We start from the raw sequence: 26,957 nt of genomic DNA on the forward strand, positions 1-26,957 counted from the left end.
CCACTAACGAAACAACAGATTTCGAGCCCCGCGTTGTTGCGCCAAAATATTGACACGTTCTTTAGTCAAAAGAACATGATTTAACTAAAAGAACAAATAATAAGTTCACATGAAAGACTCGAAAGCATACACGTGATGCCTCTCAGGGTATGGGGTAATATCTATCTTCCTTGTTCAAACCAAAATAAAAATCAAAGTTAAGTTTGCACTAAGAAAAGGAAGTCTATTTTACTTCTTTGCAAACTAAATACTTATATTTCTAACATATAATCCATGTCACTCAAACAAATTCATCTTCTTACAATTCAACTTGATCATTATATTTCAAAAACCCAGTCCAAACTCCTAAGTCAAGACAAAAGACACTCGTAATTGCCATGGCAACAGCTCTTAACAAGATAAATATATACAGGTTAGTCACTATCCTGACATTATCAGTGATAGGTAAATTACAGACATTAATATTAAAAAACAATAAACATTTGCACCAGAGAAAAGATAATTAATAACAATAAATATTTGTGCAATGGGAAAGGACGTGTCAACCGGACATCCTGACAGGGCTGATTACCCTACTTCAAGGCCTGCAGCAGATTCGGCAAGCGCCGGACCGTTCGACTCGACATCGGGTTATTTCCGATTTAGTCGACACTCTGGTGCCGTAAGGCTCCACGTAATGTCCTGTGATGTCCTTTGTATGTATGTTTGGGATTTTTTGGGAACACAAGAAATGCACTCTCTTGCGACAGTTGCAGAGAGAACATAAAACTGATGATGTAACCCCCCAATATTTTGTAAATAAATAAGATTAGCGATGCCTGTTAATGATACTGCAAGTCAAGGTGCAGGTTCCCATTATGCCGATGTCCAGACCTATTAAAAGGTCAAAAAAACATATCAGCCAGTATTGTGAGAGTTGTTGAAGAGTAAGGGTGTGTTGTTGCAGTGCTTCTCATATTTTTTAAACACAAAAATATTGCAAATTTATATAAATTGAATTACAAATCTATTTGATTTAATATACAGAATTTTTTATTATTCATATCAAACATATTTGTAATATATTGAACAAAGGGTTTATATCTGCCCCAATTTGTTACACATGACACATGGTATTAGGTTATTGTTTTTCTAGGACATGCCTGTGTAGACATGCATTTGTGCTAGGGCAGTGCTTCTGTACTTATTCTACCTTTGTGCATGTAGGCTATAAGCTTTATACAACCTGTCATAGGTTTATTAAGTATAGAGTTTTGATTTGAACCCCAAGAAATTTTATATAAATACCAAAGCCAAAAATATTAACACACATACACACACTAAATATACAAAGCACACTGCTGAACCCAACTGATATTTTTTATTAAGTATAGAGTTTTGATTTGAACCCCAAGAAATTTTATATAATAAACCAACAACAAAAATGCCAAATCAAAAATATTGTAATCAATGCAATAAGAATATATCCAGCCCCAATTGGGCTAGGCACCAAAAGAATTGTGATCCAGAAAAATGCAGAATTCTCACAAAAATATGCCCTAAATGCCATAGAAAATATAGCATGGAATATTTCACATATAAACATAAGGGTACTTGTTCTGCACAGTCATCAACATTGCCCCCACAACCATCTACATCTGGTCTGAAAAGGAAGCTTGAAACACCTGTTAATGCTAGAGCAGCAAAGCAGCCACGCTATGTAACCATCCATAGCAGTTTTGCTGGCCAACTTAGGGATCACCGTTTTATATCAGAGCCAAGATGTGACATTTAGAATTTTTTGAACAGTATAAATCCTGATGTGCAGGCAATTCTAAATGCACAAAATGGCTCTTATAAGCTGTCCCTCAAATTGTTTACACAATATAAGAAATCAAATGGCACCAAATTTACACAGCCCCACATAACAGAAACTGTAGCTATATATTCAAATACAAATTCAGACAAAATAATAAGCAGTTTGATAGATCAATTGAATATTAAACACTCTGAATTTGCAGCAAAAGAATCAGGATGGAGCCTATGCGGAACTCCACACAAGCTCTATGTTAATATTTCTGAATTCAGCCCATTACAAGGTTCCACATATGTGTCTTTACCTGATAATATTAAAAACAAAAAAGCCGTGGTTAACATAAAAAATAATGATGAGAAATGCTTTCTGTGGTGTATTTTAGCTGCTTTGTTTCCAGTTTTAGATCATCCTGAGAGAATAAGTTATTATAAACAGCATGAACATGATTTTGATGAAGCAATGGAGGGCTTAAAATATCCAATGTCAGTTCAGAATATTGATAAATTTGAAAAAAAGGCCAGGGATATCAATGGTAAACAATTATCTATTAATGTATTTATTTGTTCTACTGGCCGTGGCAATTGCTTGATAGCACCTCTCAGAATCAGTACACTTGATGATGATTCTGCTGTTCCGATTGATCTACTCTTAATTGAAAAGGATGGCACATATCATTACACTTTGATACACAGTCTTGAAGCTTTAGTCAGAAAACAACTAGACAAATCTAAGACAATATTCAAGTTGTGTAGAAGATGTTTAACTGTATTTGATGGTAGAAAAATGGTGAATGGTGTTTGTGAACAGAATACAGAAATTGCTAAAAACAAGTTAATTGAACATTTAAAATACTGTGGCAACCATAAACCTGTTCATATGGTGATGCCTAATCCAAGTGAAAATGCCAAATTCAAAAAATTTGAAGCCTTGTTAGAACACCCAGCATATATAGTCTGTGATTTTGAATCAAACCTCAAACCCCTTGCATTATGTAGCCAAGATCCTGATGAATCTTCAATTACACCATACCAGTTACATGAACCTTCTAGTTTTTATTATGTGATTGTACAGGATGGTGTTGTTAGCAAAGAACATTTATACATGGGACCAGATGCCATCAAAGAATTTGCACATAGAATAGAAAATGAGTGCCATAACATAGCATCTAATATCTTATTAAAATCAAAACCTATGTTGCCTTTAACAGAGGATCAGATTGAAGATTTCAACAATGCAGAAAAATGCCCGGTATGTGATTCTGAATTTTCAGATACAAATATCAAGGTGCATCACCATTCCCATACAGATGGTAAATTCTTAATGGCCCTGTGTAATAGCTGTAATATTAAGATCCAGAGACCAAAATTTATCCCTATATTTTGCCATGGTGCATCCAATTATGATTTTCATCATTTGATCAGGTACGAGGGGTTTGACAAGCAGAATTTAAATATTTTAGCAGAAAATAATGAGAAATATATTGCCATTAGCAAGATAATTAAAGTTAATGGTGTTCCCATTCACTTAAGATTTCTTGATTCCTACAGAATTTTATCGGCTAGCCTGGCTACATTGGCCAGTCAATTATCTGATGATCAATTCAAAATCACATGTGCTTTGTTTCCAAATCAGGACCTGAAATTAATTAGGCGGAAGGGTGTATATCCATATGATTATGTTACTGACTTTTCTAAGTTTGATGAGTGTGCTCTGCCATCACAACAAGAGTTCTACAGCAAACTCAGAGCATCTGGAATCACTGATGAAGATTATCACCATGCCCAGTTGATGTGGAACAATTTAAAATGCCAGACATTTGGTGATTATCACAAGGCATATTTAAAACTTGATGTCACTCTCTTAGCTGATATACTTCAGGCATTTAGAAAATCTTCCATGCAAAATTATAAGCTGGATCCAATGTATTTCTACAGTGCTCCAGGCCTAGCATGGTCTGCAATGTTTTTAAACACTAAAATGCAATTGGATCTGATCCAAGATCAAGACATGTATCTGTTTATGGAGCAATGTATAAGAGGAGGCATGGTGCAATGCTGTCAGAGATATGCCAGAGCAAATAACAAATATATTCCCAATTATGATCCAGCACTGCCATCAAATTATATACTGTATGTAGATGCCAACAGCCTGTATGGCTATGCTATGATGGATAAACTGCCATATGCAGTGCTTGAGTGGGTTGAAGATTTCAATATTGAAGATCTTAAGGATTTTGATGACAGTAACTATGGCCTGTTCTTAGAGGTTGATCTGACAATTCCTGATAATTTACACGACACATTTTCTGATCTGCCCCCAATTCCTGAGGTTAAGTGTTCACCTGGCTCTAAACAGAAGAAGCTCATGATGACTCTTGAGCCAAAACAGGATTATGTCATATATTATAAAAACCTCCAGTTCCTGATGCATCATGGTGTTCAAGTAACCAAAGTTGGCAAAGTCTTAAGGTTCAGGCACTCAAGATGGTTGAAGCCATATATTGATACAAACACAGAGCTTCGAACATCTGCAATGAGCCAATTTGATAAGACCTTGTTTAAATTGATGGTAAATTCAGTGTATGGCAAAACCATAGAAAATGTCAGAAAACATACTGATGTTAAATTAATTACTGACCCCAGCCTGAGCAAAAAATTGATTGCAAAGCCTAATTTTAATTATAGAAGAATTTATGATGAAAATATGGCACTCTTCAACATGAAAAAAACAAAGATTAAGTTTGATAAGCCTATTTATGTAGGGGCTGTGATATTGGAATTGGCCAAATTACACATGTTAAAATTGTATTATGATGTGTTGAAGCCTATTTATGGTGATTGTGTAAAATTGATGTACATGGACACAGATAGTTTTATTCTTGATATTCAGACAGAAGATGTCTATCAAGATATATCACAGCCTGCATTGCTTGAATATTTTGATACCAGTGAACATACAAAGATTCAACCCCACAACAAAAAGGTGCCTGGCAAGTTAAAAGATGAGACACTTGGTGATGTTATTGTGGCATTTGCTGGGTTAAGGGCCAAGATGTACAGCTTTGAAACATGTAGTGGTGCTGTTGCAAAAAAAAAGCCAAGGGCATTGGCAGAGTAACTGTAGACAAAGAGCTCCAATTTGAAGATTACAAAAATTGCCTCAAATCACAGAGTTCAATCAGAACATCAGAATGCAGAATTCAGAGTAAAGATCACTTGTTGACTACAAATGTTGTAAGAAAAGTGGCTCTGGACCCACATGATGATAAGAGATGCATTTTGTCATGTGGCATACATACTCTACCATGGGGTCATTGTGATTTGAAAAATGGTAATCAATGCCCAATTACAGAGCATGATTTGAAATAAATAAACATGCCTATGAACTTATTTGGGTTCAAAAAGCAGGCTATCATGGACCTGCCAACACCAGCACCCTCTTCTGATATAATATCTAAACTAAGTGCTTTGTTAATTATTCATCTGAACAGCATACTTACAGATGTTGATGATGAAACAGGTAAAACATTGTACATATTTAACAATAATTTAAATCATTACCAATTACCTGTAGGTGGTCAATTACAATTTATTACAACTCCCGAAGGTAATGTCAAGATTTCAATAGGGAGAAATATTTATAGAATTAAGCACTCAAACATGATTTCTGGCACTGTATATACTGTTTCTGCTGGTGACTGCTTATATATTGAGGTCCCGGGATCCTATGACAAGCTTATACCTTTTTTTATAGAATTAAGAATTAGATATTCAATAATAAATAACCACTAAATCAAAATGCCTAATGATATATTTGGCCATACAAGACATGAAGATCACAGTGATGAGATTCTGATGCTTGATGTCAGAGTCAAAAAATTAAGAAGTGATTTACAAGCTTTACAAACCACACTCAATGCCAGTCTTCAACTAGAAATTACAAATTTACAATCACAATGCATGGACCCTCTTCTTAAAATTGATTCAGAACTCAAATCATTGCTTCAGAAATATACTGATTTGGCCACATTGGATAATTTTCAAAGTTTAGAGGAAGCTGTAACAGCTATTCAAGCCAAATTTAAGACTCAGGCTAACAACTCTGAGCAATTGAAACAACAATTGGAAGAGCAGATTAATAATGTCCAGGCACAGCTCCAAACAATTGTCAAAAGCATAAAATCACAAGAAGATTTTGATCTAGTGATTTCCACTCTAAAGGAACAGATTCAATCACTGGAGATTCCTAATCTGGGCCCTCTAAACAATGCCATAGCCGAGGTTAAAGAAAAAATTGAGACACTTGAAAATTTTATGAACAACTTGCCATCTTCTGATGCTTTGAGTGCTATAACTCGTAGTGTTGCCAACATCAAGCTGCAACTTGAGACATATGAAGATTTTGGAAAAATTCAGAGTACCATAACTCATCTTGAAGGTACCATAGCAGCAGTGCAAAGTGATCTGACAAATGTACAAGAATCTCTAGAATCTCGCCTGCCTGGTATTGTAGACACCCTTGTCAGTGTCCAGCAACAGATCACAAAACTTGAAAACCTCAACACTGAATCTGAGCTATCTCATTTTCATCACTTGATCGATGATATCCAAACAAAACTTGAAATTTTACAACAATCAACACCTACTCAGGCAGACATAACCCTGCTTCAAGATGCTATGCAAAGTGTGGCTGATGCTTCTGAATTAAATAATGTGAAATTGGCACTTGAATCTTTGCAAAATACTGTAGCAAATCTGCCTACATCACAGGAACTTAAAAATATTAAGAGAGCTGTGAATCGCATATTGAAATCAGAAGATATCAAGAATATCCAGACAGAGATCAAACAACTTACTCAGACAGTGTCCACTCTACCAACTAATCAACATATTAATGAATTGCATGCCTTGTTTGAGGATATCAGAAGATAAGTCCATGATCTTACAGCTCAAAATTCAAAATTGGCAGTTGTTGAAAATTTACAGCAAATTGTAGCCAACATCAAGCAACAGCTAGGAAGCATGGAATCCAATCAAGCAAATGCTTTGTCTGTTTTTGCTACCCAGCTTCAAGAAATTGTGCAACAATACAAGAAACTTGTTGTGGACATAAAGATCAAGCCAGGCCATGATGATGTTGTTAGGACTATCAATGAGCACCTTGAATCTGTAGCAAGTAGATTGCTCACAGCAGAAAAAGAAATAACTGACCTAATCGAGAATCCTAAACATACAGTAATTCTTGAATTGTACAGTATCCCCAACAAAGAATATGATTCACCATTTACACCAGGCGGCAAAATATATATGCTGTCCCCTGCACAATTTTATTACCAGTTTTTTGTTGGGGGCACACTGAGACCAATCAAGATCAAATATTGGCTACAACCACAGGCACACCACTACCCTACCTTATCAATAACAAATGCTGATAACAAAGCAAAAATCACCAGTGTAGAGTTAGAAGATTTTACAGATCCCAATACATTAGAGACATCTTATGCTGAAGATGATGGCTCTCTGGAATTTAATATACAAATAGGAGACAAACTGTATTTAGAAAATCCTGTAGTATCAGCTGCTGAACACCCTATAGTTGCAATATTCTTGTTTACATACTATGTCTAGACAAATTATTGTTGATGAATTACACAGACAAGCCAGACATAATTATAAGAGACTGCCAGTGGTTACAAAAGGCATAGATGATTTATGGCAGTGTGACTTGGTTGAGATGGCAAGTGGACAGCTGAAAAACTTAGACAAGATCAACAAGGGCTGCAAGTATCTACTCACTGTCATAGATACATTTTCAAAATTTGCCTGGGCTGTGCCACTCAAATCCAAGACTGGAAAATGTGTTACAGAAGCCTTCAGGACAATCATCAATCAGAGTGGAAGATCACCGCGCTATCTGCAAACAGATAATGGCAAAGAATTCTATAATTCTGTGTTCCAACAATTTATTAAAAGCCAGTCGATACAACATTACTCGAGTTACAGTGATCTCAAGGCCTCTATTGTAGAAAGATTCAACAAAACCCTAAAAAATCATATGTATAAACAATTTACCCTCCAAGGTAATTATAAATGGCTTACAATCCTACCAGAACTTCTACATAAATATAACAACTCGGTCCATTCCACAATCAACATGAAACCCTCTGAGGTAACTTCCTCTGATGAGCAAAAATTGATCAGGACTGTTTATTATCCTAGATACCAGCCAACAACAAGAAAAGCCAAATACAATGTAGGTGATCAAGTAAGAATCAGCAAATATAAGCACTTATTCAAAAGAGGCTTTACAAGAAACTGGAGCACTGAATTATTTACAGTGGTTCAAGTTAAACCTGGGACCCGATACACATATATAATAAAAGATCACCGAGGAGAAATTCTCAAAGGCCGGTTCTATGAAGAAGAACTCAGCAAAACTAAGCAGCCTGACACATATCTCATAGAAAAAATCATCCGCAGAAAAGGCAACAAGATACTTGTCAAATGGCTAGGACTCCCAGAACACAGCTGGATCGAGGCAGACAAAGTGATACTATGAAAACCTGGGATGTTATAAAAAGACTACCCGAGCCCGAACAGCAGATTAAGAGAAATGACAAGCTGCTGCCTGATAATATTAGATGTCTTATTGTTGGGCCATCGGCTTGTGGTAAAACTACACTAATGATTGATAATTTTTTATTGGCACCCAACTGGTTAGACTGGAAAAACAGGCACTTGTATGTTTTCTCTAAGAGCTTGGAACAATTAAAATATCAGCAGCTGATGAAGCTATATGATGGACTGGATATAACCACTTTTGAACCAGATGTTAAGCCACTTCATGATTGTCTTGATAACTCTGTTGTTGTGTTTGATGACATTATACTGAATAATCAAAACAAGGTTAGAAATTTCTTTACACAGGGGCGGCACAAAAACATTGATTGCTTCTACCTGGCACAGACTTTTTCTAAAATACCGAAGCAGCTGATCCGAGACAACAGCAATTTTATATGTGTGTTTCATCAAGATCATACCAACCTCAAACACATACATGATGAATATGTAGGTGGGGACTTGAGCTACAATGATTTTTCCAAGTTTTGCAGTAGGTGCTGGAATCAAGACAGTTATGGGTTTGTCACAATTGATATGACAAGGAAACCCAATAGTGGCAAATACAGAAATAAAATTAACAATTTTCTAGACATTGAAACATATATAAATAACCATGAAAAGGCCAATTATTGATGATCTTAAATTAAGAGATTATCTTGTAAAAAGATTTAAAGGATGGAAATCAGAGAACCGAGGAATCTATGAACAACACAAGCAAACAGAACAGCCTATTATTGATGCTATTAGTGAATTAGGTAAAAATATCAAAACTGTTACAGAGCAAAATCAAAATTTGATCACAGAGCTTGTACCTGTAGCTGCTAGGAACATATTAGATTATCCAATCACCCCACTTTCTAGTATTCATACACCTAGTCCTGTTGCTCCTCGAAGAATTGAAGCTACTCAGGATCCTATTGAATTGGGTCTTCTTGCTCAGAAATATTTAAGCACACCTAAAGACAACAAAGATGAGGTTTTTGGTTTATATGCTGACACAGAGCGTGATGGTAGCATCATACATAGAATTGGCAATTTCAGAGTAACATTTATGGGAGATGATCTGATTGTATATTCAGAATCTCATCTTGGAGAAAGAGGTGCTTTTGTTAAGTACCCTGGCACACCTGGATTGTGGGAACTGATGACTCGGAAAAGGCCTGGCAGCTATACAGATCAAGATTATGAGCACTACAAAGAAATATTAATAAAATCAGATGCTCTATACCAGAACAATGATCCCACACAAAAAAGAGTCAAGTCTAGCAGTGGAGCAAAATACAACAACTTAATCAAGCCCATATGGTCACAGATCAAGACTGGTAGTGGAATCAAACAATACAACACCCTACCTAAAGAATTTGTGTGGGTTGATGATGTCAGGAAACTTGTAGATAGGTTGCTGGTCATAGCTGGGGAAGAAAATGCTGGCAACCACAATTTTTACAATGAAAAGGTTGGAATTATGGACATGATAAGCACCAAATTGTCTAATTTTATAGTGAATGACACTAAGGGCATTGGATATCTTATAAAAATTATTAATACTCTACCACCTAAATTTTGGAATATCTCTGAGGGTCGGGGGCTGGTTAATGACATTATAAACAAGCTGCCATTTGAACTACACATTCCAGGCTATCAGTATTGTGGTCCAGGCACAAAATTGGACCATAGATTAAACAGAGGGGACCCTGGTGTTAATCCCCTAGATGCTGCTTATAGAGACCATGACATAGCATACAACACACATTTTGATCTTGATAGGCGACATGTTGCAGACAAGAAATTAGAAGAGGCTGCATTTGGTAGATTTGTAAGCAAAGATGCTTCTTTGAGTGAGAGAATAGCAGCATTGGGGACCACCATAGCTATGAACACCAAACAAAAACTGGGGTGGGGGTTGTGAATATGTATATAATAAACCTAGGATGAAGGCCAAGGGTGTTATGTATCAGATACCTTATGCAGGTCTTAAATCTCTTAAAACTATTGATAGTCTTTTAACCAAAAAGCAGCGCAACAAAAAAAATTCTTGTCTTGCCAAGGGCCATGGTATGAAATTGTTACTTAGTACCCCCCAATTAAAAAAATTACAGCAATCTAGGAAAAAATTGCATACAGGGGGCTTCATATTTACAATCCCGGCCATCTTAGCAGCACTTGGTGCTGTTGGGAGCTTGGCTGGGGGATCAGCTGCCATAGCAAAAACAGTAATAGATGCCAAAAAGAATAAGGCAGAATTAGATGAATTGAAGCGCCATAATCTGGCCATGGAGAAACAAGGCAAAGGTGTTAAGAGAGCCATGAATAAGTTTAAAAAAACAAGAGCCGCTTACAAACCAAGATATTGAAGCTTTAATCAAGCCACTAGGCATCAAAAATTTTAGAGGTGTGTACATGTCTGATTCATTACCAGAACAACCACTCAACAAAGAGTGTGGCATAGTTAATTTGGATAAGTACAAAAATCAGGGCACTCACTGGATCTGTTATCTTAAATATTTAAAAGATGAGGCATTTGTGTTTGATTCATTTGGAGGTGTTCCACCTGAAAATTTAGTAAAATATCTAAAATCAACTAATCTTTATTACAATAATGCCCGTGTTCAAAATTTCAAAGATGTTAATTGTGGACATCTGTGTTTATCTGTTCTTAGATATCTGTCTCAAATAAATAAACCATCAATTGAAGATTTTCAAAAAGCCCTGTGGTATCTGAAGCATCATGGGGGTATTTCATCTCACCAGCCAAAATTCAATATTGAAACTCAGATTACATGATGATATAGTGTATCCCAAAACAATAGCTCTCAGAGCATTTTATGGCATGTACTTGATCCCTAATATTACACACCACAACAACACAATTGCAGTTGGTGATCAAAAAATTGTTATCACTCCAGGGCAATATAATCTATCTACTGTAAATGCTCAGTTACCTAGAGGTATAGTGTTAACTCAAAATTCTGTCACTCACAGAGTAGAGATTGTGTCTGCTACAGAAACAGTGGATCTGGGTACTATAGGAGAGCTGTTAGGCTTTGAGAACAACACAAAACTTGAACCAGCCATCAAACACACTGCTATTAATATACCTAAATTCTTAGCCATAGAGACTCTAAATATTCACTGTAATGTGGCCGAGGGTATGATCACCAAATCAAATGGCATAGGCACTCACAAACAAACTGGCATCATTGCAACATTCAAACCTAACTCTGAATTTATGGAGCCAATCATCTACACTCCATCCCCAACATTATATTTTCCTGTGTGCCATAATAGAATAGATTATATTGAGTTGATGGTCACAAATGAAAAAGAAGAATTAGTTGATTTTGCTGAAGCCACAACAACTGCAATCATAGAAATTAATATTTAAATAAAAATACATACAAAAAAAATGGAAAATATTGAGAGTTATGAGCTACAATCATTCCCCCCAAACAGGAGGACCTTTGCAAATTTAAATCAACCCAACACAGAGATTGAGGTTGATCTTGATGTAGGGGATAGCTTTATACACCCCCACAGAGCAGATCTATACATTAAATTTGATGTTGTAAAGCTCGATGGTACAGATTATCCGGCAAATTCAAATATAAGATTGGTGGACAATTTTGTGCCACATCTGTTCTCTGAAATTGAGATCAGAAAACATGGTGTTGTTATAAACAGAGTAGATTACCCCGGCATTACGTCTACAGCTTTGGCCACACTAAAATTATCCAAGACCGAGGCATCATACTACAAAATAGGTGGATTTGAGGCTGGTGATAAAATATTATCCAAGAGCCACACAGTGCTGTTTCCTATGCGCCTGTTGCCAGGATTCTTCTCAGATTACAAAGATATTATGTGGAAGGGTGGTTTAAGAATCACATTTAGAAGAGCTGCCAATGATAATAATGCTTTGATGAGGTACAGTACATTAAACTCCACTGGGGAAGCTCTGCCTAATACCCTACCTGATGAGGGCAAGTGCATTATTCAGACTATGGAGCTAAGAATTCCAGTTGTTGAATATGAAGCCAGTTATGCTCTTAAATATAAAGCAGATATCCTAAAAAAATCCACAGGTGCCTTTACAATTTTATACATATCAATGTGTGCAGAAGCCTGCCACTGGTACCTATTATGAATTTGATGCTACAAACTCATTCTCCAGTATACAATATGACATGCCAGATTTTGTGGTGGTACTGTTTCAGACTGGAAGACACAATAATCAGGAAAAAAATTCAAGTAAGTTTGATAGCTGCAACATCAAGAACATATATCTTAAAAATGGCAGAAATGAGGTGTTTCCTAGAGAAAATTATAATTTAAACATGTCCAAAGATGATTTCCTTAAATTATATGAGGCATTTACAGCATACAAAAGGGTCACTACTGGCAATACTGACATGTATTACACACCAGATGAATTCAAAGCACAGAGACCCATGTTTGTCATCAACACCTCAAAAAGGAAACAAGTTGTGGTTAATGACAGGACAAACATTAAAATTATCTGTGAATTCCACGATACACTCCCTGATGACACTATATGTAGTGTTATTCTTATAGGTGAAAAATCATATGTTTATGATGTAAGAAATGAGAGAGTCACAGAGCAATTCTAGAAAACCTCTGCATATTACATTGTCTTAGTACTAGATATGCAAGTTGAGCCTGGTGTCCAATTAAAATATTGAGCATATTCCAGGTAACATATTAACTCTCTGAACTTAAACAGGAAGTGGACCGGAAGTAAATATGTGTGGGTGTGGGTGGGTGTGGGTGTATGTGGGTAGCTCTTATGAGCATCTTGGCTTAGTTTTAGGTGTAGCCAAAAAAATATCAAGAGGGGCTTATTTTTGACAAGCTTATGGACAACAATCTGACAGATGTAGTTTTTGTAAGTGTAGGCAAATCAATCTGAGGGGGCTCATCATTTCACGGGAAATTCCCGAGGGCATTTTTACAAAAATCTTGGATTAGACAGAGTACCACACTTGAGCAATAAGCTCATATGCACATCTTGAGCTAGTTTTAAGTGTAGCCAAATCTGCCTGAGGGGCCTCATCATTTCTCGTCCCAGTATTATCACAAATCACACTATAATCTGAATAGAGATTTAAAAACATTAACAGAAATTAGTGCGCTCCCAACACAAGGTAAATTATTTGGCTGTCATCTTCAAACGTATTGACCGAGTTCACTCAAATGCAATACAGACCAATCCTTCAAGGTATGTAGCTGTCAGGGGCGGTGGTTAGGGACGCGTATAACTCTTAATGCTAAGCCTTGTCTACCAGGAGATAGTAAACTGCCCCCCCCCCTTAGTTTTGGCACCAAATCGCCGCTACTACTAGCTGTTGTAAAAGTTCAGTTCCACATCTGCCCGGTCACTCAGTAGGGCATTATCTGAACTACTGCAATTACCTCCCACTCTGCTCATAAAGTTTGCAATATATTTTAAAAGTTTCATTGTACAGGGTGAGCATAAAGTATTTCCCTGATTATATATTTTTTTTTTTTTACGTTGCGCCTCAGTTACAGGAATTTTAACCATGGGTAATGTTTCAACAAGATTGTGCACCGCAACACTGGGAGTTAACTGTTCGCCAGTTCTTGCATGACACCTTTCCAGACAGATGGATCGGTAGAGACGCTCCCATATCATGGCCACTGCGTTCGCCGGACATAACCCCTCTTGATTTTTTTTATGAGGTTACGTTAAGGACACAGTGTTTAGTTCACCAGTTTCTGATATGCAAACTCTTCAGATATGAATACGGGATGCTATAGAGACGGTGACGGAAGAGATGTTGGCAAAGACATGGAGAGAAATTGAGTATCGCCTAGATGTTCTAAGGGAAACAAAGAGAGCACATGTCGAAGTGTACTGATGATAAAACATTATGAGTTAAGATACCATTTCCAACAAAGTTTGAAATAGAAGTTTGAAATCAGGGAAATACTATATGCTCACCCTGTATAATTGCAGCTCAATAATACCATAAAATTTCTATGGGTTAGTTCCCTACCATGAAATTACAGACAAAAATTTTGGAAAAAGAAAAATAGTGAAGAGCGTGTAATATATGGAAAATCAGTTTCTTGTCAGCAGACTTCAAATATGTTGACCAATTTCACTCAAGAAAGGGGGGGGGGGCTGATAGTACCCGTTCCCACCCGCATACATTCAGGGGTAGGTGCTTATTGTAGTTTTCTCCGAATCATGAATCCACAGCTTTTATTTTGAAGTACTCTATTTATTACTACACTTAACTATTTTTACGTATTTAATTACATAATATTACAATAAAACCTCGTTAATCCGGACTAAGGGGGGGGGGATAAGTTGACCGGATTAACGAAATTCCGGATTAACTTAAATAACCTAAAAGCACAGTAGAAAGTGCATTAAAACTCCGTTTATAGCAAACAAAACACGTTTATTGTGGTGTATTTAAAGGGCATAGGCCTACATACATTATACAGTACAGTATAAAGTCTGCGGCAAACAGAATTTCATCAGTGGTTGACTGCCTTTCTTTAGAAGTTCTCTTGTTGACTTCTAGCCACATTTAAAACCTTGCATTATGCTTTTCTTCCCCTTTTGCCTGTCCGGTTTATGTGAAATCCGGCTTATCGGAGTCCGAATTAACGAGGTTTTACTGTATTATGGTGATTATAATATATGTGTTTGTAACTACATAATTAGTTTTTAATATATTATTAGCAACAGAATAATTAGTACAGACTAAAGAAGATGTGAGACAAAGGATGATTGTTATTATTTAGATGTGGTAATAGAACAAAGGAGATAAAGGGTTAAAAAACGAATGAAGGAAAAAGATATAGTGGTGAAAAAAATAGGCCATAGGCCAGATATATACAGGGTGTCCACATTAAACCTCCCTGATTTCAAATTACAATTGTCAGAAAACTATTCGACATGAAGCCTTGCGGTTTGAGGCATTATATAAAGCAACTATTTTTTTTTTATTTAGTGCACTTGTACGTAGGCCACTTTCGTAACCCTTAAGGTGTCTAGCCGATACTAGATCTCAAACCACTGTCGACCTTGTCATACCAAGCCTTAATTGTCTTTACGTCTGGCGTCTCGCGCGTCTCAAATGTCTTTGGACTGAAATTGGCGAATTCGTTTCCGCATACCACACCAGACACTGCGCACTCTCTTGTGCTGTCGCCATCGTTGCTAATTACCTAGCACCTAAATAAATAAAAAAAAAAACTTCTTGAGTTGGTTTACGTGATGCCGCAAACCCAAAGGCTCTATATAGAATAGTTTCCTCACAATTGTAATTTGAAATGAGGGAGGTTTAATGTGGACACCTTGTAGGTGATACTTTGGAAAGGTCTTTCCGGAATCATCAGAGAGAGGCAGTGATTTATCCACACAGCTCCAAATCACCCCCCTCCTTCTTTCCGAATTTCTTCAGCCCGTTATTTTTTTCAAAAAGGCCCAATTTATAGTCGTTTTGGCTGTAAATATATTCTTACATCTCCCTAAACACCAACTCGCACTTCCAAAATAAAAAGTTCTGGATAAACTCCTGATTGGAGGGCAGGAAGTACTCCTGGAGAAAGAGCACAAGAGTAGAAGCACTGAATGGTGTAGACGGAAGAAAGTACGAAGATTTCAATTAAACTAAAATGCAATACCAAACCAGTGCCTGAACCTATGGCTTCTCCAAAAATTTGATCTGAAAGTCCAAATTTACAGCAGTTATCTTGACCCATCCAAACCAAGAAGCACACAGACTTGCGGATCACCCTATAAGTAACCCCTGCGAATATGCACGTACTGTCGCTGAGAACCAAGAAATAAAGATTTGTCCATCAATATTGTTTGAATTATCTCACGTCCTCTTCCGTTTAGCGATGTTATCTGGCACCAATGTATCCACTTGAAGACAACAATGCTGTTATCGTGACTGTTGAAATGCAGAGCCTGTTGAGTGGTCATTACGTACGTGGTACTTTGCACGGCGATTTGATCGCTCTCTGCGAAAAACTATAAAAGCACGATACGAGACTACTTGAATTTTCATTATTTCCGTGAACAGGCCGAAGTTTTCTTTCTACACGTGTATTAAGTGTAGGTAAGTCATTTTCTCCAACGGGTGGACCACAAGTTACAAAGGGATTTCACAGTTAAACAATTATTAACAAAGACATTAAGTCGAAGAGGCGTCTCGTGAACGCATGCGTCAATTGTGGGAAAAAGGACAGCTTGCTCTGCGACGACATTCATGAGCATTTCTACATTCTAATTTCTTCATATAGGAGAAGTATTTATTTTACACAAGAGCGCTGAACTAAGCTTATATTACATTTCTTGGATCTGAAGTGACGCATGCATCAATTGTGGGAAAATAATTATTACTTTCTTTCACTTCAGATCCAAGAAATGCAATATAAGCTTAGTTCAGCGCTCTCGTGTAAAATAAAACTTCTCCTATATGAAGAAATTAGAATGTAGAAATGCTCATGAATGTCGTCGTAGAGCAAGTTGTCCTTTTTCCCACAATTGATGCATGCGTTCACGAGAAGTCTCTGTTTAAGTTAAATCTTTGTCAATAATGCCATTTACGTAAACTTGCTTTTCACACACAAGTTAAGAAATCTCCCCTATTTAATATGCATAAAAATTCAAACACCACATGTAAAAGTCATGTACCGTCAAAAAAAACCTCGTAACTTGTGACCCACGCTGTATAATACCAATAGCAGTTCCGTAAAACCGACCAATCCGCTTCATTTTTCGCAAAACGCGCGACAAACAAAAGGATTAGTTGTTGCAGGTAGTGCTTATGTGTATTTAAAGATATATCCTCAATAGTGGCGCCAACTTATAATGAGCCCGTGGGGCTTGAGCCCACCCAATAATTTGTCGTGATATTATTATTACTATATATTTGTTACCGTGATTCGTTGTGCAGTGCTTGTTGAAATCTGTAAATAACAGATTTAAAAAAAAATAAGTAGGGATGCATTGTTGATGTGTATTAATATCAGGACACGTGATTGCGAGACTTTTTTGTGAACTTATAAATCAAGTGTTTGAGCCCACACAATTTTTTTTTAAAAAAAAGTTGGCACCCCTGATGCTGAACAAGTAATTCAGGAGGGGCGCCAATTTCTTTCCAGTTTCCATTTCGGATGTTTTACATCTTGGCTTGATCGCTAAGATGACGGGACAAAATCATGTCTTAAGACGATTCCAACCTATAACCTTTAGTATCGTTGAGCTTTACGGTAATCATCGTAACAAAGAAGCGGGATCAATTTTTTCGTGCATATGATTTTCTTTTAAATAATGCGAATTTGATATACACGGTGAGGCAAATGTCCAGCACCACCCTTTTAATTTGAAAACTGCTTGACGGAGAACGATGAAACTTCGGATATGGATAATGGGGGTGGGGTACACCAGATGGGGCCAGTATGCATATTCTAATTTCTGAGAAAACTCGCATCTTAAATGATGTCACGTAACCCTCTTCCCATTCGAAATTCTGGAGGTAATTCCAAAATGGCGCTTTCAAGATGGCCACCATGATGCATACTGTTCCCCCTCTGGTGTTCCCCCACCCACTTTACCCATATCCGAAGTTTCATCGTCCTCCGTCAAGCAGTTTTCAAATTAAAAGGGTGGTACTGGACTTTTGCCTCGCCCTGTACATTTCAATAGATTTGGGTGGGAATTTTACATCTATCGTTTTAGAGGGTTATTACAGCTAAAATATAACATTTTCAATTAAACATTACGCTTATTTTGTAACATCAGCATGCAAAATAAAATATTTACCTTTTTGGTGTTCCTCTTGTGCCGCCATAAGTTAGTGCGTCTCTTGATGGTGGTAGGTGGCGTGGAAACAGGGGAAGCTTTGATGAATATCTGTGTTCTTCATATTTCAAACTCAAACCTGCAAATAATGAGTAGGTGTGAACATTGATTTGTAATGTCATTATGTCATTCAATAAAAATTTCGCTAGGAAATACAAGATCATTCATCTATTTCCAGGGGTACACCAAAGCAAACATAATTCTGGCGTCAGGCTTTTGTTTCGAGGAACATTAACCACACTTGAAAAGAGACCTTAAAACCAAGATTGGATTGAAAGTAATTCATTTTTTAAGACACACTTATTGAAATAGTCATCAGTCAGCTCCCAGTGATCCTTACGAAATTGCATTGTGTGTGTCTGATTTTCCACGAAAATACAGAAAACACATAAACAAAATCATATACTGTTCTCCGCCAGGGGTCCCTGGTTCGAATCGCGTCCTGGGCATGGGTGTTCTTTGCGAGCGTCCCTCCACCAAATTCATCACATCATCACTCATCCTCATCTTTGCAATTAGTCAAAATTTGTTGAAAAGCGAACCAAAATAAGCCAAATCGAATAAATATAGTATACAGCGTGTAACAAAAGCCCGGGAACACTTTAAAGAAATTATTGTAGCCAAACGAGTAGCATTACAAAGTAATAAAGAACATCATTTGAAAGAGTAAAGTTGTAAGTTTTTTTCAACACTCACTTTACAAACACACTATATGGGAACCATGTGTGACCCGACAAATGACGACGCGATAATCAAACTCTTCCCACACACGGCCCGACATGTCTTCCGAGACTGTGGCTGTTACTTGTTCAATTCTCCTTTTGAGTTCCACAACATCACGTGGAAGAGGAGGGACATATGCTCCTTTACATAACCTCATAAAAAAATCATCCGTTGCACTCTTTGTTTTGTCAAATTCTAGCACGCAGAAAGCCTTCTCAGCTCCAGAAAGCGCCATCTTGATTATGACACCACCTAGCGACGATATATGGAACTACACGTAACACCTGCAATGAGGAAAAAACTTACAACTTTACTCTTTGAAATGATGTACTCTGTCACATGTAATGCTACTCGTTTGGCTACAATATATTTTTTAAAGTGTTCCCGAACTTTTGTTACACGCTGTATACTGTACTAGTTATTTTTTTTAAAAAAAAAAAGTAACGAAAATGTCTGTGAGCGAACTCGAAATATTATTAAAATATTTTAGAAGTAAATTTGAAAATTCAGGCGCCAGATAAAGAAAGTACTAGAGTAATTGTAACTGTGCTATGTTAATTTGTGTTACTTTGATAAATTCAAAACTTTAGGATTTACTTTCCTGGACGAAACATGCTGTGTTGTGTTGTTTTAAACTTGAAAGTGTTACACTGGGAGTGGTCGACTTTTGATCCCACCGAAGTTCTCGATGTGGTTATGCGATCCCCCCCTCATTAATTCCATCATATCATCACTTGTCCTCATCGCCGTGAGCAGTGGCGTGCCCAAGGAGGGGGTTTGTGGCGGTCATAAACTCCCATTTGACCCATATTTTTTTTTTTAAAAAAAAGGAACGTCAAAGGCACGCCACGGTATATAACAAAAATACAAAATTACACTGAGATAACATGCAGTGCACAGAACACGTGATATTTGGGTAAACGTTCTTACTGTATCACACAGTAAGAGTAACGTTAACACTTTACTTTTGGAAACTATAAAATGTTAGTGTTTAAAGTAATTTACCCAATTCTGATGTTTACAACTGCATATCTTACAAAAAATGTACTCCATTCCTCCATGAAAGGAAAGCTAGCCGTAACTCGGATATCTTTCACATTTGCACAAGCAAATCACCAACTCGTACCACTAACACAATTTCAGCAGAGCAGAAATTTGTAGCTCTGTTAAAACAGACCCACTCTCCTCTAAGTGGAAAAATGTGAACTACAAACAGGTAATAGTTTCTGTTGCAGAAAACGTTTGTATTTCCTGGAAGTAATTGCAGGAAATCAACAACTTACGCTGTTGCGTACCATATTCAGAACTTGTGTCCTTCAACAGAGGTTCCCCTACCTCAGTAGAAGCACAGTACATGACGTGTGGTCATTGCTACAAACGCATGATTTGTCTTAATTTGAGATCTGTTCCAGTCTGATTTTCATTGATTGCAAGTGCGCAGGCGTCAATTGTGAGAGACGGGGGGTGGGGGTCCGAACCAAGTGTCTCAGGAATAATAATAATAATGTTTAAATTAAAATAATTATATTAAATCAAATTTATAATAATTAAAATACATAAATTAATATTTACACGAATAGGTAAAAAGACTGTATAAGAATAGAGATATAACAGGCGCATGTTCATTACGTAGCTTACCTGTAGTTAAGATCGGAATAATTTACATAAAAACATGTGCTGTGGCAATGAAATTAATGTGAAATAGATGAATAATTGAATATTTATAGAATAACAAGAATGATGTTACATGTAGTTGGAGAAAAGTAAGTTTCTGATTAATATTTTATGCATATTGAGTAGTAGTGTACATAAATCTTCTTTGTAATATTATTCAAAGCCGTATGATCCCAATATAATCCTTGCCTTCTAAAAAGTTCAGAGGAAATTAATAACCATCCATTATGCAACACATGCTAATATTTTTTTTCATTACTTAATTTTATTACTTGGTAAGTCTTTCGGGCGGTCCGGACCTCTGGACCTCCCCCCCTTAATACGTCCTTGATTTCCTTCAAAGCCGTATGATCCCAATATAACCCTTGTCTTCCAATAAGTTTAGAGGAAATTATACAACAAAGGCTAAACGAATATTTTTTTCATTATTTAATTTTAGTACTTGATAAGTCTTTCGGGGGGGTCCGCACCCCCTGGACCCCCCTAAATACGTCCTTGGTGAGAAAGTACTTTCTAACGGTTGAGTGTCTAGAAACGTAGATGTTCTAAGCTTCTTCTGTTCCCTATAAAGTAGTGTTTCTCAAATGGCCGCAAGAGGCCTTCCTGAAGTTTCGACTTGCAACCCAAGCTGGCAACCACCTGGAAAGATGACCTCTCTTTCGGTGATGGTTTAAAAAACTTTTACGTCATTTTTTAATAATTTTAAGTTCATTCTATATGTATTTTTTTAAAAAAATATACTTTAGGTCATCAACGTCCGAATCTAGTCCAGAGTATATCCAGATAACGTCCCGTGTACGTGAGCCAAACAGCACTGATGTCCGAAAAATATCCAAAAGTGATCCATATAATGTCCAAATATGATCCACAGAATCTCCAAAACGTATCCACAAATTATGCACAGAATCCCCAGAACGCATCAAAAAATATTCCACAGAATGTCCACAACATATCCAAATATATCCATAGAATGTCTAAATCATATCCTTCCTGGATATCCTATGGATGTCCTCTGGATGGGCATATGAATATCGAAGGATATCCAATGGATGTCTACTGGACATTCCTAGATATCCATGTCATCTGGATATTTGTGTGCTGTACACGTATGATTGGTGTTGTATGATTTTTTATACTATAATACTCTCGTGGGTTCTGCTTCGCTTAGCGTATTACATAAAGAGGAGTTTTTATATACATGAAAGTATGAGGAGACCGTGGATTAATTCTTAATTCAGGTGACACACGGGTCTGCAATTTCCTTGACAAGGCCGCTCAGTCGAGCTGAATTAGGTCTGCTCATTGCTGGAGACGGGCGTGGGGGATGGAAGCAGGTATATGGAAATCAAAAGGTCGGGGGGTAAACGTCACTAGCAATCGCCAGCGGGAAAGTAGAAAAAACATGAAAAGAATGAAATTAGGCCACGCACGGGGCGACAAGTACCCGGGGGCATCTTTTACAGGGCTCCGCAGACCAATTTTCTCAAGAGGAGGGAAGCCAAATTAACATGTCAGTCGTTCGGAAGTCTGCAGAAGACGAGGGGAAGCGAAGCACACAAGTGCGATGCCGAGAAGAGGGTGGTTTATTCTTTTTTCTCCCTTTCCCTGAGAAGAAAGAGGAGAGACAGAAAGGGGGAGACTCACAAGTATGGAAGATGAAAGGAAGCGGAATGAAAAGTTGGAGAACCAGAGTGGAGAAATCACTGAGCAAAACATGCTAAAGAGAGAGTCCCTTTTAAATGGAGCGAAAATTTAGCTCCGAGAGAAAAACGAAACGTCATTGCAATTAAGTTTATGAAACGAACAGGCAGGAAGAAATCTAGAACAGAGGATTTTATTGTGAGGAACATTGGCTCAAGTATAGTGAGGGCTTCTCTGGGATTTTCAACGAAACGGTTATGTGATGCCACCACCTAACAACAACACTGTTGAGATTATTGGCAACTTTTTGCAGTTATTTTACCCACATGCGCCTTAATTGACGTTGAATTAATCTTGGAAAGCCTAAATTGGAGAAAATGTACTCATTTCATTAAAATTTGCGAGTGCTTCCGACGACCTACGTCACACGAATTTGAATTTAAAGTTTTGGGTGCGTCGCACTTAGGCTATTTTGAACCTCTCACATTATACGGGGTCCAGCCCCTTACCATAACTAAAATAGCATAGTTATAATGTCGTGTTACTAAAATATTAAAATATTCTGACTTTCGTTAAAAGCTGAGGCTGTAAGGGGCACTCAGCACACACAAGGACAAAAAACAGGACAACACACAGAATTATACTGGCCATAGAGCCAGTCGCCAGAGCCTCGTTAGTCTGCAAAAAAGGAGTACAGGGTGTACTACGTGGAAGTAAGGTTGACAATTGGGTGTACTACGTGGAAGCGTCACCCCTACGTCACACGAAAATTTTCGCACGCACAAAAAAAAAACTTCTGCACTGCCCAGTGATCCAGAATGTCTAAAAAGTCGGCAAAAATCAGGAGCTCGCTTTTTGACCCCTAAATCAATACAAATTTTCAAGATTAGCATTTTTAAGGAAAAATTTATACTTTGGGTCCACAGAATTGACATGAGATTGATTACGGCCATGGAGGCGTCTAATGAAATTATTTGCGCCCTATTAAATCAATATTGTTTTGAATTGCGAAAATTGGGTCCAAAAATTTTCTTCGCTCGCAATGTGATTGTTTTCTGTGATGTAATGTGTTAAAAAAATATGCGTTGTATATATGTATTCATTAAAATTTGAATACGTATACAATTTAGTGTTATCATGTTGCATACGTGTAACATATATCTTGTACATTAAAGTTATAGGCTATGTACAGTGGAATCCATGAGTATTACCGTGCAAATTGTCCATGACTATTTTCATTAATTTTTCTCTTACATCCTGTCTGTTTTTAAGTGATGGATTTTTATGTATGCTCGTGCAGAAGTTGTCAACAGTTTGTTTTGAGTTTTCTTTTAATTCTTGAAGCTCTTATTGGGTCAAATAAAGTCCACGAACATGGTGATGGACAATTTGCACGGTAATACTCATGGATCCCACTGTACAGTGGGATCCATGAGTAATACCGTGCAAATTGTCCATGACTATTTTCATTATTTTTTTCTCTTACATCCTATGCGCTTTTAGCGATTAATTTTTATGTATGCTGGTGCAGAAGTTGTCAACAGCTTGTTTTGAGTTTTCTTTTAATTATTGAAGCTCTTGCTGGGCCAAATAAAGTGCTCGAACATGGTGATGGACAATTTGCACTGTAATACTCATGGATCCCACTGTACAAAAAGAATTATCTTCGGAATGCATTTATCATTCATTTTCTGCGAATCAAAAATGCAGTCTGTGTGCTTGTTTTCCATTATTAGCTAATGTGCAATTGACGGTGTTAAAAAATATTTCAAATCATTTGTTCGAAACAAATGCTTTGGCACAGACTTCTACCCCCTATTTGAGTAATTTATGAGGATAATAACGTCTTTGATACTACTACTAATTCTACCACTAGTAATAATAATAATAATAATAATAATAATGTCATTAGTATTATTATTACTATTATTATTATTGGTAAGTTTATCCTGGTCCCCAGACAAAAATTCCTGGTTGCATCTCTGGTACGGGCAAATTATTCTAATAGTGGAGTGTCAGTGGAATGCTAATTAGTGAAAGACATTGAAAGGTGGTTCAAGAAAACCGATACAACATGTCAGTTGTCGTGGGTGCATCGCGGTTTCTTACTATTCAGAGGTTTGCTTTTCGAGATGATGAGTCTCGGGCAAGCCTTAACAGGGAATTTCTTGAAACTCTTGAAGCTAATTTCAAAATGAGGCGATATTATTCGGAATTGCATTGAACTTGAACCTTAAAATGCAAATTGTACTCGCAATACGGTTCAAAAACAAATTAATCTGCGTAATGTCCACACTTATTCTCAGCAAGATAAGCCAGAAAGTGGAAGAGGCCAAGTATTCCCATTGATAACAGATGAAACAAAATACATTGTGAGGAAGGAACAGGTGTCAGTTTGTGTGCTATTTGTATCGCGGGCAGGTAAAAGAACACTTTTTAGGATTTGCCGCTCTTCAATCATTAGGTACTGGTTCGCTCTTTGATGTATGAAAATCAAATAACTTCTACAAATAACTGTACCCTTTTCCAGATTTTTATTCCTGTGATATAATTGCCTTGAAAGGTGAAATGCAGATTTTGCCCAAAACTCTGAAGCGTTACGAAGATGGAACGAAAGTAGTCCACTAAATGGATTTTTCGGAAAGTGTAAATTGGCATTTCACGAGGTTCACACTCTAGTTGTAACAATCCCAGTTTCTAATGCAGCGTGTGAAAAAAAAAATCGTGTTTGGAACCTTTGAAAACCATCCTGCTCGAAACAGGATGCTGGATTTCAGTTCTCATTTGGCTATCCTTGTTATTGAGAAGGAGAAATGTCAAGTCATGGACGTACCGAAGGTGGTCAATGTTTTCTCCAAAGCATATATAATATAGTCAAGTGCAATTCTCTTGCAGGACAATTAAGTACCTTTCGTTGTTTCTAATATTTAAGAAAGCTATTTTCTTCCAACGTTGTGTTTATTTTACAAGGAAATTAAACTCTTCTAAACATTTTATTTTTGTTATTTATATTATGTTATAACTTCAATATTTGTATCACTATTTTAGTCTCAAGAAAGACGATGAATTATGAAATTATAAATGGGAAAACTATTTTAGACCATTTTGTACCAGTCTCCCAACACTGAAAATAGGCCACTTGAAACAACGCAACTTACGGTAGTTCTCCCACGAATGAAAAAAGAATTAATGCCATTATTAAAACGAATCATATGGAGGTTAACTCGTAATCAAGAATAAAATTTAGGCAGTAAACTTCCACTCTGCATAAAGGACAAACACAAAACAGTATGTATCGTATATAGTGTTTTCAGACGTTTTAATGTCACTGACCCCCTCAATAACTTTTCCTTGGCTCCGTCACAGCAATGAACTATACAAAATCTAGCTCATTTCACATGGAGTTGACAACGACGTAACAAATAGGACAAAATAAAATCATCCCGGGTTCGATACCCGGTGGAGGCACATTGTGGTTCGGATCCCACTTTAAACTGTATGTTAGTTCCGATTAGCCTTACTGTGCATAAAGTGAACTTAAACACCAACTCAAACAAAATAAAACCACTCATTACTTCGTTACAACACATCTTCACGAGCTAAGAAAACGTTCATAACAATCTTCATAAACCATGCAAACTATTCCACTTTATAGCGGGGGTATGGAGGGCCAAGGGTACCTTGCATGATATTAAAGAACCAGCCACTAACATTTTTATTTGAATGAAGCTTTGGCAACTTCATGAATTGGAATGTTTCGAAGTTGTACTTGAATCTGTCCTGCGCTTTCCTCTTTCTAATGCTTTATTGTGTCACCCAGGGTAATCTTCACATATTCAACATTTGTGCAACCAACGGTGTTTTGAACAAATAAAAATAAAAAGCTGTCATTGCGGTTGCCCGATGAATGTATTTTTGTTTCGTGCCCCATTTCTCTCGTACCCCGATCAAGAGTCGGTGCAGCAACTCGTTAACAGCTGTGATAGCCAGGAACACGGGCTGTTCTTACCGCGTACACGATATGTCCGAAACATAGCCCACTACGATTACAGTACGTAAATATAAAGACAGTGAGGTGGGCGTTAATTAATATTCTTTTGCCGTACTCCCCTCTCTCTCTCGCTATTTCACCAACCGACACGACATGAACAGATACTCCTACAAAATTGGATTTTAACAAAAGTGTAATGAAACTCTTTACTTACCATGATTCACTTTCACAGTGCAGCCAGAATTTTCTGTTGTGTTCGAACTTGCATGATTTTCACTATCGGCTAATAATCGGGAAAATTACTGCATCCAGCCTTTACCCAAGGCATACTGCCACACGCTTTGAAGAATTGTAAAATTAGTCACCTTACCACACACATAATAAAGACTCGAGTTTTGCATGGTGCTTCTATCAGAAACTCAAGTTACTGTGATCACTTTCCTTGCTTGTAAAACACTTCAGTTTTAAAATGTTCACACACGTAGTTAGAAAATGCTCGTCAAATATCCACAGGACTTCGAAATGTAAACTTCTACTTAGAACCGTCTGCAACCCAAGATTTGTGCACTTCTCACTCTGACAATTGAATTCTTGATGTTAGCTTGATAGTGTCGCCACCTGTGTGATCAAACTTGAAGGGATGAA

General features: G+C 37.1%; 1 protein-coding gene across 3 annotated transcripts in view; it reads right to left on the reverse strand.

Annotated features, from left to right (window-relative positions):
- The window catches only part of Vmat (Vesicular monoamine transporter), a 253,365-nt gene extending 226,793 nt beyond the window's left edge, over positions 1 to 26,572 (reverse strand). For 2 of the 3 annotated variants that reach the window (XM_083143240.1, XM_083143236.1), the window contains exon 1: positions 26,527 to 26,567. In XM_083143240.1, the coding sequence (XP_082999366.1) occupies positions 26,527 to 26,529 (3 nt within the window). In that variant the 5' untranslated portion in view covers positions 26,530 to 26,567. Of the gene's footprint in view, positions 1 to 18,244; positions 18,363 to 26,526 lie in introns of all 3 variants that reach the window. The other variant, XM_083143239.1, reaches the window with a different exon arrangement.
- Positions 26,573 to 26,957: the final 385 nt, after the last annotated feature.

This window comes from Lepisma saccharinum, chromosome 21, assembly GCF_977018435.1.
Source record: "Lepisma saccharinum chromosome 21, izLepSacc3.1, whole genome shotgun sequence".
In the NCBI taxonomy this organism is placed as follows: Eukaryota; Metazoa; Arthropoda; class Insecta; order Zygentoma; family Lepismatidae; genus Lepisma; species Lepisma saccharinum.